This window comes from Plectropomus leopardus, chromosome 21, assembly GCF_026936395.1.
Source record: "Plectropomus leopardus strain MGB_pleo_1.0 chromosome 21, ASM2693639v1, whole genome shotgun sequence".
Classification (NCBI taxonomy): Eukaryota; Metazoa; Chordata; class Actinopteri; order Perciformes; family Serranidae; genus Plectropomus; species Plectropomus leopardus.
Genome location: NC_142196.1, coordinates 1,109,881 through 1,126,637, shown reverse-complemented (window position 1 = coordinate 1,126,637; position 16,757 = coordinate 1,109,881). Strand labels below are relative to the sequence as shown.

The 16,757-nt window shown below is 40.6% G+C and overlaps 1 protein-coding gene and 1 long non-coding RNA gene across 4 annotated transcripts in view; one reads left to right on the top strand and one right to left on the bottom strand.

Annotated features, from left to right (window-relative positions):
* Nucleotides 1-13,662, top strand: part of pde1ca (phosphodiesterase 1C, calmodulin-dependent a) — a 30,775-nt gene extending 17,113 nt beyond the window's left edge. For all 3 annotated transcript variants that reach the window (XM_042510765.2, XM_088072074.1, XM_088072073.1), the window contains 11 exons: nucleotides 434-550; nucleotides 1,040-1,180; nucleotides 2,650-2,750; nucleotides 3,001-3,129; nucleotides 4,395-4,496; nucleotides 4,971-5,091; nucleotides 6,539-6,620; nucleotides 7,651-7,771; nucleotides 9,321-9,484; nucleotides 10,914-11,207; nucleotides 11,984-13,662. In XM_042510765.2, the coding sequence (XP_042366699.2) occupies nucleotides 434-550; nucleotides 1,040-1,180; nucleotides 2,650-2,750; nucleotides 3,001-3,129; nucleotides 4,395-4,496; nucleotides 4,971-5,091; nucleotides 6,539-6,620; nucleotides 7,651-7,771; nucleotides 9,321-9,484; nucleotides 10,914-11,207; nucleotides 11,984-12,126 (1,515 nt within the window). In that variant the 3' untranslated portion in view covers nucleotides 12,127-13,662. The remainder of the gene's footprint in view (nucleotides 1-433; nucleotides 551-1,039; nucleotides 1,181-2,649; nucleotides 2,751-3,000; nucleotides 3,130-4,394; nucleotides 4,497-4,970; nucleotides 5,092-6,538; nucleotides 6,621-7,650; nucleotides 7,772-9,320; nucleotides 9,485-10,913; nucleotides 11,208-11,983) is intronic.
* Nucleotides 3,144-16,270, bottom strand: LOC148185973 (uncharacterized). The gene is made up of 4 exons (XR_015775379.1): nucleotides 16,218-16,270; nucleotides 15,928-16,012; nucleotides 15,141-15,254; nucleotides 3,144-3,919 (listed from the first exon to the last, which is right to left on the bottom strand). It is a non-coding gene; the product is annotated as an uncharacterized LOC148185973 (long non-coding RNA).
* Nucleotides 16,271-16,757: the final 487 nt, after the last annotated feature.

The window sequence follows — 16,757 nt, the reverse complement described above, 5'->3', positions numbered from 1 at the left end:
TTCATGCTTTTAATTTTTAATTTATTTATTTATTATCATTGTTATTTTGTGTGGTTTATGGGATCAGATAGGAAATGCATCAAAACCTATATGTAGAACTGTCCAGTTGAGATCAGATTACTCAATAACCCCACTCCAGGTCTAAACAGGGGGTCATACAAAGAATTCTTTTTTTAAATTTTTTTTTTTTTAAATAAAGGGTTCCTCAGAAGCAAACAGTTCTGGATAGAACCTCAGCCCTTTAGGATGAACCCTTATACAACCTTTATTTCTAAGAGTGTTGGAGCAGGGGTGTGAGAGTGAGGCAACATGTAATGGGTGTTTTCTATGTTTTCTTATCTTTTAAATAACAAAAAAATGTAGCAATGCAAATATGAACAGGTGTATTGATATTCATGTGCTGATCAAACTTGTTTGTCTGGATCTGTTGTAGCACGTGGACACATGGTCCTTTGATGTGTTTGCACTGAATGATGCGAGTGGAGACCATGCTCTGAAATTTGTCATCTACGAGCTGCTCACCAGATATGACTTGATAAATCGTTTCAAGGTATGCGCACCAATCAGCTTACAGACGTGTGCACTGTACTCTCACCTTGGTTTCCAATTGAGCATTCCATCTCTCTGCTCTGTTACAATCTGCAATTAATATAAGATAATACAAACATTAAAGGGATTTTCCACTGATTTTTACACAGCAGATTCTGTTCACAGGTCTTCGGAAGTATTACTGCATCTGTCAAAAAAGTTGTATGTGCTATTGGGTTCAGGCTACATTAGCTGCTACTAGCATGACCAACATGTTCTTAACCCAAATCGTCACATGTTGCTGCCTCGCAGTGGACTTCCACATCAACATAGTATGCTCTAGGTATCCTTCTGCTGTCAACATTCTGGGTTTGCAGTTTGCAAATGAATTCATAGTCTTGTCCCACAAAATTTGGAATAATCTGGGGTTATTCTTCAAGCTGGTAGTTGGTTGACATTAATGCAGGAGTCTTTCTGTTCATGCTTCACCATTGTGTGTCCTCCTCTGCAGGTCCCTATTTCTGCTCTCATTTCATTTTTGGAGTCGTTGGAGGTGGGCTACAGCAAACACAAGAATCCCTACCACAACCTGATACATGCTGCTGATGTCACTCAGACCATCCATTACCTGCTCCTCAACACTGGCATGGTGGTTAGTCATGTATTGGGATAATGCTTCATGCAAACTGGGACATTTTTTTCACAAGTGAAGGCAGATTTTCTCAGTGAATCCTATAAGTCACTCAGCACACAGAACTTTTCATACCTCACAACTCAAAGTCAAGGAAATGGAGTGCCCCTTGAAATCAGTTTGCACTTCACCACCTGTGGTTCCTGTGTATCAGAGTCAATGGGTTTTTGGTTAATCCTGAAATAAGGTCTGTGGTTAACACTAGCTTCAGAGACTTTCACGTTTTGTTAAGCAATATGAAATACATCAGTAAATACACTACTGTGAACTTTGAGGCTTTTAATTGAAAAAAGACAGCTGCTAACAAGTGGTTTAATGAGACTACAGAATATCATCACGCCAAATACAGCTTTACAGCCTCGTTGTGGTGGTGACGTTATGTCATGCGTCCATACCAAAACCGTGGTTTGTTTATAACGTAATATTAGCTTTTATTTCTGGTGATTGCATTGAAGCTTCAAATATCCAAACACACACACATACTTTACTACTCTACTACTTCTACTCTATTATATCTTGGGAATTAGCTGGCAGTAGGCTAGCTGTCTGTGTCTCTCGGTGCACACAGGGATGATATGGTGAAATTTGATGTTAAAATGGGGCTCAGACACTGATCATAAACGTAGATATTTTTATAATTAAATACAAACTTTAGCTAACATTCAGTGAAGGTGCTTTGTGGTAAGTAGCAGGTACACACAAGCACAATTATGACACTCGCCCAGTGTAGCTGGGCATGTTGTTGCTGTGTCGCTTATGGTCTAAACCCAAATTAGCTGGCTTCAAAACGGCCACCAAAAAAAAAAATATCAGTTTAAGTATGCGCTATATCAAGAATATTTTCACTGCTTTACTTTGCTGTCAGACAGCCTTTTCAAACAGGGAAAGGAAACTGTGATCTCAAAGCTGCCAGACTCTGTTGACCAAAACATTTATTTTACTCAGCAGAACAGTGACAGCTAACCTCTATCAGTTACTGTGTAAGGTAAAGTGAAGCAAATATTCAAACATAGTGTACAATTACAATAATACTGATATTTTTAGATGGCTAAAACACAATTTTGCTGCGGCCCCGTTCATAGCAGTGCATTGTTGATAGATGCTGATAGATGTGGTTTATCAAAGATGCTCGCAAAGCAACAAACCCCCTAAAACAAGTGGCATGGGTTGGATAATTGTGGTTAACTCTGGTTAACTCTCAAACTGGTGTGCAAGTTTGTGGATTTTACATATCAGCAAAACAATTGCCAGTTGTCTACCCAGAAATGATTGCTGTTGTTAGCTCGACCAATGTCACAGTGATCAGGTCTATGGAATGACTGAAGCAGCATGTTTCAGTGACCTTTTTTTTTTTTTTTTGAGTTTCTAATTTTTGCTCTCTCTCTCTCGCTTTCTCTCTCTCTCTCGCTCTCTCTCGCTCTCTTTCACAGCACTGGCTAACAGAGTTGGAGATCTTTGCCATAATTTTTGCAGCTGCCATCCATGACTATGAACATACAGGGACCACCAATAACTTCCATATTCAGACCAGGTTAACTTGCCTAAGGCATCATTTGTATCATTGCAGTCAATAAGCTTCTATGGGTGAGGAGACATGTAGATGGTAAATACTTAAGTGCTGCTCATTCTGCACATTAATCAATCAATTATTCAATCAATCATTCAATTGATCAATCAAGCACATTTACAAAAATGAGTAATACGATAACATCTTTTGTAATTCTTATTACTGTTATTATTATTAATATTATTATTATTATGATTGTGTTGGCATTTTTTAGGTCAGACACAGCCATGTTGTACAATGACCGAGCTGTTCTCGAGAACTACCACATCAGTGCTGCCTATCGCCTTCTACACAGTGATGATGACATGAACATTCTGTCGAATCTTTCCAAAGACGAATGGAGGTGAGAGAAGACAGCTGATTTTGATGTGTCATTAATTTTATTTATCTAAATCTGATAATACTTGCTCTCAAAATATTGTAAGAAAATTTGGGGACACTCCACATGAAGCGCAGGATTTACAGAGTAATTTTGTTGTGTGAATCAGCACATATAAACATTTACCAGTTCTTCTGGACATACTGATAGGCTTCCAAGTTTCAACCAAGCAGCAGCCTCTGAAAAATGAAACTGACATGGAAGTGCCATGAGCTGCAGTTCCTCTAATGTCCACTTGAGGCTAGGTCCAGGAGTGAGTCAATCCCAATAGACCCCCAAATTAAAATGCCTCTACAGCCTTTACCCTACAGAAATAAGCGTGTTGACAGCCTGGTACAAAAAAAATGGTTTTGGTCTCTGTATAACTCACCTTTACATTTTATTAATTCTTAAAGTTAGACATAAGTAACCTCAAACTGCTGGAGTTGACAGGGCTGATCCTACAAAGCTCCATTTGTCCAAATGGCCCCAGCAAGGTCAGTCCATCCAGTGCAACAGCCTGATGCGGGATGTCAGGAGATGACCACGTCTCTGTGAAGATTTGCATTCCCAGATCTCCTGTTGCTGAGTGAGCCAAAATCACATCTCATCCACTTCACTATCCTGCGATAAGACACCAGACAGAAGAAGGCTTGGTAGAGAACAGCTCCTGCTCTTAATAAGGCCAGCCTTACCATGATACCGACTCTTCTTCCACTTTTCGTCTGGCACTTTTGGTTTCATTTCTCCCCTCTGGTCTGTGTGGTTGTCACTTCTGGCTCCAAAAAAAAAACAAAAAAAACAAAAACATGGTAAAGACCAAATTTCAGCATTTTGGTCGTCGTCGTTTTTGTTGTTTTTTTTTATTATCAAGGTTTCAAAACGGCAGTCCACAAACCAATAGACTGACATAACAATGGCTATGTCCATTACTTTATACAGTCCATGTTTTCAGCTTTGCATCATCACAATGTTAGGCAATAATTGTAAGTGAACTGTAGTAAATGTTCATTTGTGCTACCACCACCCAGACATCCCTGTTTATTTGCCAAATAAATTTGGGTGGATTTTTGCTGACTTGCAGGCTGTTGCTGTTAAAATTGTTGAAATGTAAATTGTGTAGGAAAGATGATGATTTTCTGGACCAAATTTAGCTGCGCTTCATTTCATTCACTGTGAGGGAAACATCAGTGTTCATGGCCATCCATCCAATGGTTGTTGAGATATTTCCCTGTCACTAACTGTTTCAGAGAGCTGCGGGCCCTGGTGGTGGAGATGGTGCTGGCCACAGACATGTCGTGCCACTTCCAGCAGATCAAAGCCATGAAAAGCTTTCTGCAGCAGCCTGAGGCGTGAGTCACCTCTGAGTCACTGTCAGTTCTGTGGGCATTCAGCCACTTTATAAGCCAGCCTCAGGTCCTTCATGAGGCAAAGTTAGCTTTAACACCTTCATAATTATTTCAGATATCACAACAGTTAGACTCTACTGTGGTGTCCCAATTGAATATCTATGTCTTGGTATTATTTTAGCTGAATACAGCCTGAGTCAACTTACACTGACTTTTTCCACAATATGAGTGAAAATTCCAGCTAGTTTTTATTCCGAAGTCATTAGTTGCAGAGTAAGATCCAAACTCCAAAAGCCATCTTTCGTGTCTACATGATACGCTGCAAGATGGTATCAGCTGAGAACATCCACTTAGTTTCCCTGAGACCCACCCAGTGGATCACCTGTGGGTCCTACAGACTCACTGTAGAGGGTCCCAGTGATGAGTCCCAAATAAAAGTTTGCATTTCAGCATAGACTGACTATACCGTTTTTTCAGGATTGACAAAGCAAAGGCCTTATCCCTGCTGCTGCACACAGCTGATATCAGCCACCCCGCCAAACGTTGGGACCTCCATCATCGTTGGACTACATCTCTGCTGGAGGAGTTCTTCAGACAGGTAGTAACCAAAAAAAACATCTCCCTTTCTTCCTTCTTTAGTGGCCCGTGGCCTGTTAAACGGATTTTTCACCAATTTTCAATCAACTTTGTATCAAAACAGTGTGTGCAGATAAACTGTGGTAAACTTCCATCCATCTTACCAGTGCCGGTATATCCCTCCTCCTCCCGCAGCAACAGCCAGAGTGCCAGTAGAACTTCATTTGAGCAGTTTTACTGCTGTCAGGCTGTTACTCCAACTATAGTCCTTTTGCAAAAGTATAGAACTGGAAGAAAAGACTTAACAGCACCTTTCTCTTCCGAAAACCTATCAAACACTAAAACTGGGCATTCCTGATTAAATATGAATCAAGATAATGTTACCGCACTGCCTTTCTCAAAAAAATATTTTAACGCCCTGTTTAGCAGTAATAGCGTGAGTTTGCAAAAAGGAAATGGGCGCGAAGATTCTGTGACAGTGTTGCATATTTCTCACCTCAAGATATGGCTAAAAACATGTTTTAGCTTACCATTTAACTGTAACACGAGATCCAGACAGTTGCCATTGTTTCCCACGGGTCAAACCACATTACATCATCCACCAACGGAAGCGTTTATTGGTTTTACAGTCTTATTGGCTTTACATAGTGAAATATGGGGCTGTGGCTCAGATCTGGAGCGGGTTGCCCTCTAAATGAAATGTTGGTGGTCCCCAGCTTCTCCAGTCAAAGTGTCCTTGGACAAGGAACACCAGAGTGCATGTGAATGGATGAAAGCTGAGTAGCAGGTAGCACCTTGTATGGTAGCCTCAGCCACCAGTGTGTGAATGTGACTTATAGTGTGAAAACACTTTGCGTGTTCAAACAACAAGAAAAGCATTATACAAGCACTTTAAAGCAACCATAAAGCTAACTGTGTTTGTGTTACTTAAGGCTTACTCTTATCACAACACTGGCTCACCAGCTGGCTTTAACTTGAGCTATATTGTAACTTGCTGACCAGACCATCCTCCCCGCAAAAAACAAAGAATAGGTCATCTACTCAAGCAGTTTATAATGACCCAAATTTAAGTTTGTTTAGCGGTGGCCTTAATTGGCCATAGTAATTATGACAGAAGCAAAGGAAGAAATCAGGTGTTTTTGCCTATGTAACTAAAGTTTTTGGAGCCACTGGCAAATGACCTATTCTGTAATTTTCAAAAGACGTAAGCTTCTGACCATTCAACTCACACAGTTCTATATACAGTCATGTCATATGCAAAAGTGGTAATTTGCAGTTTCAACTGGGTTTTATCTGGAGCAATCCATATATAGCCATGTCTTGTTCTATTCTAACCAATGATACATTTATTACTGCTATAAATAATATTGATATAAAACAGAAAGCTTATGAAATGAAATTATGTGTGGGTGAACCTGTCCAAATGACCTCATGCTGACTGTGCCATGTCATGCTGAATTTGTTTTCAGGGTGATAAAGAAGCAGAGTTGGGTCTACCGTTCTCTCCTCTCTGTGACCGCAAATCCACCATGGTGGCCCAGTCCCAGATTGGTAAGGTACACAAATAAAACCTCACAAAAATAACAAATTTACACTGAACAAACTCACTCACTGCACTCAATATATTTGTCTCTCAAATTTTGGACAGAGAAAATTTGAGAGACAAGAACAGTTGGGATAAGTGCAGTATAATCTATCCACCAGACAGGTGTGGCATATGAAGATGAAACAGCATCATTACCACAAAGGGGAACCTTTGTCTGATCCCAATAAAAGGACATTCTAAAATATGCAGCTTGATCACACAACACAGGTTTAGAGGAAGTGTGAAATTGGAATGCTGACCGCAAGAATGTCCACCAGAGCTTTTTGCCACAGAACTGAAGGTTCATTTCACTAGCGTAAAATGTCTCCATTGTTGTTTCCATGAATTTGACATTACATCCAACCGGCCTCACAACAGACCAAAAAGCACAACAGCTGTCTACTTGAACCATCCAAAATGTTTTTAATATTGTTGAAACGCAGAGAAATCTGTAATTTCACTGTGGTTCATTTGGTCCCCTTCCCCTCTAGTTGCTCTAACTTCAGGAAACATGTGAAACAGTAGATGATACTGTGAATTATATAATGTCAAAGAGTACATACTAGTACATATATTCAATCGTAAATTTTCTTGAGTAAGAGTCAAAGTTTTCTGCAAAACTATTGGTCTCAGGAAAAAAACATTTGTGTGTTTTGAAATTTGTGATGGATTTGTTTGTGTACTTATATTTTTTGACTGTGTTAGACCATAGCATTAACATGTACAAATGTTTAAAAAATGGCAGAGTTCCCCTTTAATCCATTTTCATAGTGCTCATTCTTGCCATTCAAGTCATATCAGACAGATTTTCATCAATAATGGTGTCATTAACTTTAAAGACAACAAGTCCCATGATCCTACTCTTCTTCACAACATCTTTAATGTCTGACTTTTGTAATTCTTAAGATGGAGACACCTCTAGAGGCAGAAATGACATATTGTGTGTTTGTGTGAGATTTCTGAATGTTAATCGGGCATGGCTACTGTTTCCTGCAGGATTCATTGACTTCATCGTGGAGCCGACATTCACCGTGTTGTCAGAAATGATCGAGAAGATTGTGACCCCACTTATTAAGGAGGCATCTCGCTCTGGACTGGCCAGTCTCAGACGCTCTAGGTGACATACAAAAGACCCTTGAATTCAACATGACACTCCCGATAGTATGTAAGGTAACACTGACATCATCCTGTCAAAAAGAGACAAGCCTTGACTCATCTGATATGTTAGATCTCTCTATGATGATGCTGCATCACAGTGTCATTTTGGTCAGGTAAATGATAGAACTATGTTATTGGTAAACACAGAGTCAAACCAACTAAATCTTTTGTGTTATACTACTTGGGGTGTATCAGTACTAAGAAGTCATGGTTCGGTTTATTCCTCACTTTAGAGGGCGCAATTTAGTGCAAATTCAAAACACTTGAAATAAAACAAATGGATCTTTTCAGTCTTGTCATTTAACAAAAACAGACAGTGTAATCCAGGCTCTCCATCATGCATCAAAAGATGCTTTGCTCACCAATTAGTTTAGATAAATGTCTTAGTGTTTGTGTTAAAAACATTATTGAATTGGTAGCCTTTCAGGCCATACAAATGCCAAGTTTTTTTTAAATGATATTAATAACACATTAATGCACTTGTGGCATATTTAAGCAAAGATATTACAGTGATCTCTTGACCTTAGCTTAGCTAAACATTAAACAGTAAACTTTTGTCGTGGTTTGGCCTTTTGTTCACATGACATGTTTAGGGGGCCTGAAAATGCTAACTTTTTGAAACCCAGTCCCATAGTGTTATCCTGTGAAAACGCCACCCCTTCTGTCGCCGTGTAAACTGGCAATGTGTGGATCTCCTGTAAGAACGGTGACGTCGCAGCCACATACATGCGCATGGTGTTCTTTTATGATGTCTCATTACAGAGTTACATCACCAACTACTGGCCTGACATGCATCCAGCTTTTTTAGTTGTTGTCATAATGTTATCATATGAATGCAGATTTTTTTTTAAATGCAAAAGAAAGACTTTTTAGTAGGGCTGTTCCTCTAAATATGGCCTTATGCACCTTTAAAATTACAGTGAATGTCTTTGACACACAGCAATATTATCATTCATTTGGTCATGTCCATCTTCTGATTGTAAGTCCAGTATTCACTTTCATTTTAACTCAATTTGGTCTCCACCAGCTCCCCATAAAACAATAGATCTTGTGCTGCTTAAAAATGTAGAGCAGAGGGAACTGCAGGAGAGAATTCTCAAAATGAGTGACCAACTTATGTGATTTAACAATTGGCTTTGTCAGGACACCCAATGTTAAGGTAAAGATGTTTAATCGTGCAGCTTTTAAGTAAAAACAGATATTAAGGATTTTTTTTCCCTTTATGTTTATTTGGTGAGCTACATTAATCCTTTCTCCATCCAGTGCGTGCAATTTATCAGCAGTTCTGTATGACCATGCTGTTGTATGTCAGCATGCCCATATTCTCTTATAATATTGCTGATCACAGCATTGAGTGCAATATGAAATGTGTCACTCAGACTGACATAAGATGCTAGCTCTGCTGAGCCTCTATTATTCCACCATTTTAACAGGTGGCGTACATGTGCACATGTATGACTGAGTGTCTGTTTGTGTGCGTTTGTGTGGGCACATGCACGTCACCACAGTGTCAACAGTATCTGCGGTAGCGATGGGAAGCATTCCAGTGTGAAGAGTACAGGCTCGGAAGGCAGCTGCTCTCTGACCACAGTGGACTTCAAGATCTTCAAGGTCACATGGAACCAAGAGATTCATCACAACAGGGAGACGTGGAAGGACCAGGCAGCCAAAGGTAGACATGCTGACCTCTCAGTACCTATGTCACTCAAATAAGTTTATCTCGACATGGCTCTTTCCAGTATTTGCTTGGGATCAGCAATTTAAAATTCAAATCTTAGAACTAGCTCCACACATGTTAGGTCTGAGCAGACACCCTGCAATGTGTATCACATGTTGGTAGCACTGGTTCTCCTCTAAGGCACTGAAGGTGTGTTATGGTGGCTTACAAAATATGCACCACAAGTTTGTAAAGGAAATATTATATGATAGATAGTGAAGACATTATTATAGCGTGATATTAAAATGGACAAATACAGGCACAATGTGTTTGTCATCTTAGTATAAAATCTTCCAAAAGGTGTTCACTTCCCGTCTGACTATGATTTTTTTTCTTTTACACCATACTATGTGCCAGGGATGGCCCTTGGCATAGGCCATATAGGCAATAATGTAGAGCGCCACATGCTGGAGGGGGGTGCTGGTCACACACACACAAAAAAAGAAAGATAATACTTTGCTGTGCCAGTTAGTTCCCTGTCTTCATGTTCTACCTTGAAAATAACAAATGGACACATGAAGACAGATATAATAAACTCAGCATCCCTGTTGTTTCTCATCATTTGACCTGGACCTGACCCTGCCTGCAAATCACAATCTCACCTAGGGCACCGAAATGGCTAGAGCCGGCCCTGCCATGTGCCTCCTTCCTCTGATCCTAACCATGCATGCCCTTATTGCCTAATCCTAACTGTCAGTGCCATCATGTGCGTTTGTTGAAGTCCTGGTGTTGGTTGTCATTTGGGTCTACAAGTGCTGAGAGGCTGATGCTGCTGTCACTTGACTAGTCACTGAAAGTCTCTAAATCATTTACCATGTTCTTTTTACATGATACTGTAGAACATTCCTTAAAAACTGGAAGTAAACTCTGTAACAGCCTCAATTTGAAAGTTATTGTGTGCTTGTTTAATGCGCAGTTAGATCAGATAGCCAGACAGCAAAAATGTTAGACATAGGAGTGGACAGAGTTTTAACCTCTAGTTATAAAGTGGCTTAGACACCGCATCAATTCTCTGTCTTCATAAAACAACTTCACTCACCACTCACCACTAGCATTGACAGCATGGACACTAAAACACAAGCTGCCCAAGCTGACCAGTCAACAGCAGTTTCCGTTGAAGAAATGCATGTTAGCTATGCAGCAGCTACAGCAAGAAGGCTGCATGCAGATGCCCCACTGGTTTGTCATCAGCCTGAATATAATCAATAAAACATATGCATCACAGCAATGCTTTCACAGAGACAAAGGCATCAAGACAAGCATAGGGACAAAGCATCAGAATGTGTCAGCGTCTACAATATTAATGCTCTGTGTGCGTGTCTGTGTGTGCGTGTGCGTGTGCGTGTGCGTGCGTGCGTGCGTGCGTGCGTGCATGCGCTGGTAGACATAGAGGAAAAGAGGGAGACGGAAGACGGCAGCCAGGAAGAAAAGGACACTGAGGGGGAGGAAGAGTCCAAGAGAACTGCTGACTTACCCAAAACAGGACAGCAGGATCCGAAAACAGATGTGGAGGAACAGGAGGAGGGGGAGGACAGAGGGCAGCAGGAGGAGAAAAAGCCTCCAGAGAAAGGAGAAAGAAATGGAAATGGAGATGGAGCTGCAGAATTGGGATCAGGCCCAAATGACACAGACAAGAAGAAGCCTGTTGGCCACACAGAGAAGCAGCAGCAGCAGAATGGTGCGCATCACAACATGTTTTTCATATCGAGTCCTGCTGTGGGAATTATCACACACTATTTGGCACATAAACAGTCGTGACTAGTTACTGACCAAATTAAGATTTAACATTTACAATTGCATTTTGTAATAATACTTCTGTGGTTCTCCCGTAGACAAATTTTGAATGAAAGGTGTTTCAGTTTTCAAGTTTTTTTTATTGTCATGTGCACAACAATCACAGAGAAGCAGCCATTACTAATGAAATATGTGAATAAATATGTGAAAAAATGGAACTCGAAGACATAAAATATATAGAGGCTAAAATATAGGGGTAAAATATAACAAAAATTATAAACTAATACAACTTTTTGTGGCAAAAGAGGTTTGCAGTAATGCAAAATGAATAAACCGAGTGTAAATAGAAATGTAGTAGATTTAGGCTATATGAATAATGAGCAGTACTGTTGTTCAGGATATTATTACATAGAATGACAGTTGGAATATATGGAGAGACCCCTCGAATATATAGAAAAAAAGTTTGAATATATGGAATTCCATTTTGAATATATGGAATCACAGTCGGATTATATGGAACCTAGATGATCCACCCAAGATGCATGACATGTACATGAGGTATAAGAGATTTTGTATTTTTTTAGAAGGCTAAACAAGTTATAAAAAGCTGTCACAGTTCAAATGAGACTTGATATATCACAATTTACACACAGACACACAATGCAAAGCTCAAAGTACGTATGTGACTCCATACTAACTTAAAATGTGCTGTCCCTGCAGGCCCTCAACCTTACTGCAAGAGAGCCAGCAACTCTGCTGGCTCCCACCGACTGGTCAGGTCAAAGGTGACTGAGATGCGGCCCATTGATGCCAGGGGGAAAGCCAGGAAACTGCAGCGCATCTCACTGCGCCGCCGAAAGTGATCTTACAGTACAGGGTGCAACATCAGCGTGATGTCACACCACAGGACACAAGCACATGACAATCAGTCTTAGTTTATATTGCAGCTTTGTATTCAGCTGATCCTCTGCTTTATTTCAGCTTGTAGAGGTGACTTGCTGCATTATCACATCTCCATTATCTTCTACTGATGTGGACCCACCACCTCTTTTAAATCTCAAACTCTTTTTACAGCATGCATTTTTATCCATCATTTCTTAGTTCTAATTTTTTTTTGGTTATTCTAAGTTTAGAGGTTTAAATAATAATAAAAAAAGTTTAGCGGTTGTACTGTACATTTTATTGTGTCTAAAGGTTTCCCCTTTGTTTCCACTGCTTGTCCTCCATTTCCTTTGTCCAACTGGGAGCATTTATGTATTTTTTAATGTAGCTGTACTGATGTTTTTACAGCTCATTATCATTGTGTGTGTTTTTGGCTATATGTTCTTTTTAGTGTTGACAAGACATGTCAAGGCACTGCTGTACCTATCTTTGTTTTTACCCATCTCAGTCAGCAATGCACTTGTCATTACAACTCCTCACAGTGTTGCTGGTATGACACATGCAGCGTTGGCATTTTCTGCAAAAAGTGGGCAGCTGATAAACAGTTAAAGTGTGGAACTGAAACACACCTGAACTGATGATGTGGTAACCTGCGAACTGCTATAGTGGCAGTATGGTAGCATCTGACTGCTGATCAATTAATTGAGGTTTGAGGTGGTTAGTATTATATTTTGAAATTTTTAGAGATGTTCTATATTCAATTCAAAGAGTATCGTACAAGATTGACATCAGGTTCTATAAGGAAGATGTCCCAAGTCGTCACATATTGCCACTTTGTAGTGGACTTTTGCATCTACATATTACATTCCAAGTATCCTGTATCTGCTGCTGATGTACTGAGGTGCTGCTATTGTGATATCAACATAAGCATATTGTGAGAGGGTGCTACATCTGGTTATGTTTAAGCAACAAAAGCACATGTTAGCACAGATGGTTAAGATTAGGCAAAAGAGGGACATTCTAAAGTGAAAAACAACCCCATCACATTCAGGCAGGAAGTGAACACTGGACTCCCACAAAGAAATCCGCAATTCGTTGGATCAATCCACCACCCCTACTGCTTGCTCTATAGGAACCTTTGTGTTCTTTATAATATGTTGTTGCCAGCAGTGTTTCTACCTGATGCTGTCCAGCAGTGTATTATGCGGATGTGACTGGTACCGTCCTCATGCGTCCTCAACTGCCACTGCTCGTCTGTGTATGATGCTGCTGCAGGTTTTGTCTGGCCATATAAAAACACTATGAACAACACTGTATGCTGAAATCACTGCAAAATTAGCGGTATGTGACGACTTTGGAATGAGAGTGGGCTGGAATAAGCCACAGCTTGTCCAGGTGATCTGCGGCACAGAGGCAGGTGAGCTGCAGGTGAGCTCTCCCTGGTGTTATATTAAAATGTCTGACTGTTTGTGAGCTGATAAAAAATTAATAAATAAAAAGATAAGTTTTAAGTGGGCTGTAATATAAGTTAAGGTTTGGTGCTGCTTCATTCGCCTCATGTTTCTTCTCAGTAACAGGGCTCCAACCATCACATATCCAACCTTTACATTAAACATTTAACAAAACAAGACACACTTCTCAGATGACATACTTCTGAAATGTTAAAAGTTTAAACACAAACAGGAACTTTGCTAATTAAAATGCAAAATACAGTGTGAAATATCTCATGCTGCATTAAGTAATAATGTTAATTCAAGTAGTTTGACTAGAGCAGACGTTAGACATTTAATGCCAGCTGGCACCAGACAGTTTCTGCTGCAGACCAGAGGTGCAAGTCCTCTTTTCAGAGAAATAAAGAGGGTAACTCTTTTTTTTCCATATGCACAGACATACATGCGTAAATAGTGTGACTGATCGATCATTCAGGGCCGTTCCCAAACCACCTCATACACACTCTCTCTACCCACTCACACTCAGTTTGTACTCTCACACTGTGTGTCCCACCAAGTGTCCCAAACCATCAGGGAGTGGAAGTGAGTAAACCTGAAAGCGAGCTGCACTGATGTCGACTTATTGACCACAACACTGCAACACTGTACTGTGTTCCTTATGAACAAGTAAAGTTCTGTGCAACTATCCTTAGGAATTTGAACTGCTCAAACTAAGACAGACATTAAACACTGTTTTATAGATGCTAACATCTTAAATGCTACATTGTTTTTGTGATCAAATACACCCTTCTCTATAGTCTAAACAAAACAAGTTGTGTTTATTTTATTATTAAGACTTACAGAAAAAAATGAGCATCTTCTAAATATCAGAGTGAAAATGAGAAGATGTTTATAAAAGAAATAAGTGTCACCAGCGTATCTTGAGATTATTATTTGGCAGCAATTAATTTTTTTAATTAACTGCGTTAAAATATTTGACGCATTTAACGCATGCGCAGATGACCCGCTCCATGAATCCCATACTTCCACTCACTCAACTCACCGCATCCCTCAACAATGGAGCAAGAACAGGTTGGCCCTCTGAATGGGGAATTTGAGTTTCAAAAGAACAAAGATGGAACTATAAACAAATAGTAATTTGCACACACTGCAATAAGGAGTTTCAGTTTCACCGAAGCTGTTCAAGCTTAAAGTATCATCTCAACCCTAAGCATGTGTGGCGAGGAGGGGGTGAGTGAATATAAGAATAATATTACCAAAAAAAAAGGGGCTCGACAACGCCACCCTGGGAATTTCACCCAGAGAATTAATTTTATAACTTAAGGCACACAGGTTCGTTAACTCAAAAAGCAGGAGATGTGGTTCCAAAAATTAAAACACATTTTATTAAATAATTCTTGTTATAAGCACTGGTCAACTATTCACACAGTAAGGGGGGAGGGAGAAAAACTTAATCGGGGCTGAGGCCTAGTGGATGAACGAGAGCTAGTGCAGGGGAGGGATCCACCAAAAAAAAATAAATAAAATAAAGGGAATCAACTTACATCACCAGGCACATGTGACAGACACACTCTCAGTGAAGAAACCCACTCCCAGGGACACAGCAGACAGGGGAGACCACCACCAACACCAGCACCGCCACCACGGGCCTTCAGCAACTGAAAACAAGGGAAATTAAACAAATTAGTGGGGTTACCACAGAAACAAAAGAACAAATAAAAACAAAGAAATAATAAATCAGAATCTAACAAAAATTATAATTAAAGGGGCAGGTCGCAAGCTTAAACTTAACAAAATATATCAATCAATAACTGCCCAAGCAGAACTTAAACAAATATAACCAATAATAAACAAAAGGAAAGCTAAAGAAAAGAAAAGAAAACCCAAACCCAACAATGACCGAATTACATATAGAAAATCTTTCAATTTAACCTAATTAACAAATTAATTACATCAGTAGCCAAAATCAGGATTAATCAAAAGAAAAAAAATACAAATTAACCCATACAACTAATCCAAAAGTAACAGAACGTAACCCGCTCGTTTACACACTCACTTGTACATACAATATTTAAAATTGTGCTTCGCCTGTGGCGTGTGGCCGAGCAGCCGTCACGCACAGGACCTTTGAACAAGCAATTAAGCCTTCACGCCGTGCCCTGGAAGCCAAGCAGCAGCAGGGCAAAGCAGAAGCGTTGGAGACGAGCAGCAGCGGGGACAAAAACAGCAGCGGCCCCGATCAGCTGGTTACATTGACACCTAGCCAAGAAAAAATACTAGCATGGCTAAATGACTGAACATGATGCGCTGCGCACTACGAGACACACATACCTTTTCGGTCACAGCCGGCACACACACAGACACACACGAGAGGAGGGAGGGAGAGAGAGGACTCCGGGCAGCGACCAGCGTTTACCTGTGACCACACTAGCATTAGCCAATTAATAGCATCAACCATACCGCAGAGAGAGAGAAGACACTTGCCACGGCCAACAAATGCAGCAGCACCTACACGAGGCACGCAGCAGCGCACAGGCAATCGCCCTACAACACAACACCAATGCCATAAGCACACAAACAGACACAAACAACCTGCGAGGAGAAGCAGCGTGCAGCCATACCTGTCGGCCAAGCGACCTCTGGCACGGAAGTGACGCGCCGGTGATGACGGAGGGAGGCGCAAAAGGAAGAACTGGTGGGAGGAAGGCCGCTTTTATATCAGCCCACCTCATCACGGCCACCAGCAGCGCTCATTACCAGCAGCGGCAAATGACAGTGGATAAACACCTCTATGCTGCTACACATGCATTTGTTGGGGCTTCCAGTGCAACACCTGGCTTGCGTCAGACCACCCTGAATGAACGCAGGCCATTAAGCAAGTCCTCCTCGGTTAGCATCGTTGAAGACAAGGGCTTCGCTGATGTTTTGAAAGTTTCGTCCCTTGACACGTCCCACAAGCCACCAACAAAAGGCACGATAATGACTAGAATCCACGAACTGTATGAAACCGAAAAAAAGAAAAAAGAAGAGGTTTTAGCTCAAGCAGAATATGTCGCCCTGACAGGAGACCACTGGACGTCAGTGAGTAATGACAATTACCTGGGAGTAACTGCACATCGAATCACTGAAGCATGGGAATTGACGTCCTTTGCACTAACTAT